Source organism: Dendroctonus ponderosae, unplaced genomic scaffold (assembly GCF_020466585.1).
Source record: "Dendroctonus ponderosae isolate FM_Combo_2020 unplaced genomic scaffold, Dpon_F_20191213v2 Dpon_F_20191213_10, whole genome shotgun sequence".
In the NCBI taxonomy this organism is placed as follows: Eukaryota; Metazoa; Arthropoda; class Insecta; order Coleoptera; family Curculionidae; genus Dendroctonus; species Dendroctonus ponderosae.
Genome location: NW_026017111.1, coordinates 1,069,736 through 1,072,614, shown reverse-complemented (window position 1 = coordinate 1,072,614; position 2,879 = coordinate 1,069,736). Strand labels below are relative to the sequence as shown.

At 38.3% G+C, this 2,879-nt stretch overlaps 2 protein-coding genes across 2 annotated transcripts in view; one reads left to right on the top strand and one right to left on the bottom strand.

Annotated features, from left to right (window-relative positions):
* LOC109542452 (VPS35 endosomal protein-sorting factor-like) overlaps positions 1-2,879 on the bottom strand; it is a 20,826-nt gene that overhangs the window by 9,556 nt on the left and 8,391 nt on the right. The window lies entirely within an intron of this gene.
* Positions 844-2,879, top strand: part of LOC109542459 (probable chitinase 2) — a 5,400-nt gene continuing 3,364 nt past the window's right edge. Inside the window, exon 1 of the mRNA XM_019911697.2 lies at positions 844-995. Coding sequence (XP_019767256.2) covers positions 923-995 — 73 coding nt within the window. The 5' untranslated portion in view covers positions 844-922. The remainder of the gene's footprint in view (positions 996-2,879) is intronic.

Sequence of the window (2,879 nt, the reverse complement as noted above, 5' to 3'; positions counted from 1 at the left end):
GAGAAAACTGTCAACATTTCCTTATCGATGGTTCACTTGCTAAAAAGGCCATTTATTTCTCTCTAGAATGACGTACAAATGAGCGTTTTTGCTCATTTTGCCTCCGAGATATGAGCAAAAAGGGGACGGAAAACATGGAATTTTGGCATAATCTTGCATCTAAGTGTCTGATATTCAAATTTCGCTTTCTGGGTCAAAACTATTCGAATTTCCTCACTCACGTTGTTACGACTGAATCGACTTTTCAATTCTCTATCCAACGATGCCAAAACGAATTCTGTGGCTCGAACGGTTCTTGAGAAACTTCGAAAAAAGCATCGTTATGTTCAAGTGGATTTTGCGGATGTTCACGATCTTTTGCCGACGATTTCTTCCTTATTATTGACCACTTTGTAAATGCACATTTGTGACCTTCTTACGTCGAAAGGTATCGATTGAGCTCAAAAAACACGCAAGTAAAATGTTGATATGAATATTGTTTTAATGCAAAATTCGTCAATTTTTAAGTGAAAATGGCATCTTTATTCCCATCTAAAACACGCCCTAAAATATGGGCTCGCTCATCGAGGATTCACCCATAACAACTACTCCCAGAAGAGCAAATGCAAATTTGAAAATCCTAAGGCCAAAGTGGACATTTTATCGATATGAAAATGATATTAGCGCACCTAAACCTGCAGCCGACAAAGTGAAAGGTGCAAATCGTAAGCACCCATTTAGCCTCCACCAAACCAACCATTGTTTGTCTCACTTTCGCCAAACCACCGCCGATGGATGGGAAAAAGACAGAAACTGGTTTGCGCCACTTGGTTTGGCGATTGTTGGCATTTCGCATGGACGTTTTAGTTAAAATTTCGTTACCGCCCGCTCAAGAACAAAAGAATAGTGTCTCGTCCAAGGCGATAAGTTACTTGATACGACCATGCTGTCCATTTGGAGCGGACTTTGTGTTATTGTGATTGTTTGTGGTTGCTGCATCGAAGCTCAAAACACTGGTAAGTGCTGGAAGCTGGAAGCAATTTTCGTAATTTCTTCTTTGCAAACCATTCATTCAACATTTAAATGTTGGCAATTTTATCAAAGCTGTAGTTCAAAAAAACGCCAAATTAAATATTCCTACTAGATTCAATGAGCCTTGGAACTTTAAAGTTAGTGGAGCGCAGACAATGAACCTGATGCGCCAATGAGTAAGAAACGTGTTTAAGAAGTGCACTTTAACTGCGCCAATTAAGTTCACATTACGGCAAGGAATCCAGATTTTCGGAAAACACGCTCCGATATGAAACGAGTTTAAGTTAATTTTCTGCCATTAAAAAACCTGAGCCACCAACTGAAAATTGGATTCAGGCTAATAAGCGTGAAAATCTTCAGTTGAACGAGCCGAGAAAACGCTTTTGGGCAAAATCGGGTCCCTAAAGCATCAAAAAACCCGCAAAAATTAGTAGGAATAGACAATGACTAAAAGCGGTTAAATGGTGATTAACCGAAGGTATAATCAGCGTGTTAAAGTGTGCATTTGGAGTGGTTCAAGTAAACAGGCTTTGGTCAGACGTTTCATCACGGTGTTTTTGTCACATCCTCAGGATGTCTCAAAAGTGTTCTCATGAATTGGCGCAATTAGCGATGCTATTATGTCACTAATTGGGCCTTCATTCACAATCCCAGTAAAATTGATCGTAATCGCGATTTAACGGTCAAGAGTTGAAAAAACCCCAGAAACAAACAGTTTTTGCGGCAGTACGACAATTGCAAATTTCCTGCTCTTGGAAATGTGGTAATAAAATAAATCACCAATTAAAAATGCGCAGCTTTTTTCCTTATTCGGCTTGATCCACTTGATTATGTTAATTTTCCAACTTTTTCAATTCGCTGCCGAAAAAGGTGTGAACTGAATTTATCGGATAAAACCTCCAGAAAAGAAAATACTTGCGTTAATTTCAATTATGAATTACGGTTCCACTTGATGCTCATTGCAATTATAAATCTGTTTGATTTATTCTGATTAATCAGTAATAACTGGAAAATGAAGCACTTCATTAACCGAATACGAGAAGCTGCCCGAAAAGAGTGCACATTACTTGTATGTATATTTGTATACACAACAATTGGAGGTTATGATTACAACAACGAACAATTTGTCGTTGGAAGTAAAGTAGATCCCTACATTTAACCAATCCTGTCGAGTTGGCTATTTACGTAATGCTCATGAGACAGACCACTTCGGAAAACATTGTTGCCGTCCTTCTGCTATAGTTTTTGGCAAATTTCTCAGTTTTTAATAACAACTAATTGTTTTCACTATTTTTCTGAACTCCTAAGACACCCCCAGAGGAATGACGCCAACTGAGAGTGAGGAATCACCCTGTAGAGAGAGTGATTAGACATCAATTGTTATAACATTAACATACCAAAATATGTGATCGGGAATAACAGTAAAAATTGCCTTGTTAGCTTGTGTAACTTCGTGCCGGTGAAAGCAAGAAAAACTGTTATATTTAAATGTAAGAAACTGCCCAAATAGAGGGATTCTCTAGTTCTCTATAACTGGAACTAACGGAGCTTTTCGGTTGCAAAAGCTTAGAAAATCTGTGACTTAACACGAGGAAGAGCAACTGAGAAGCGATCGGAACAACACTGAACAGAGCAAACATCGGTTTGGTTAAGATGCTTGATTAGGTCCAGATAATCAAATTAGTTCCTCATTCTACTTGCGCAACGTGGCTCAGGAATAGCAAATTCGATGCTGTATTTAAATTAGATTAAAATAGCCATTAACCGATGATGCGCAAAAAGAAGTGAAAGTTTCCCACTGGGAAATAATTTGCTTTGCTTTTTTACAAGGCGCGAGCCTAAAGTCTTCTGTTGTCTATGAAATTAGA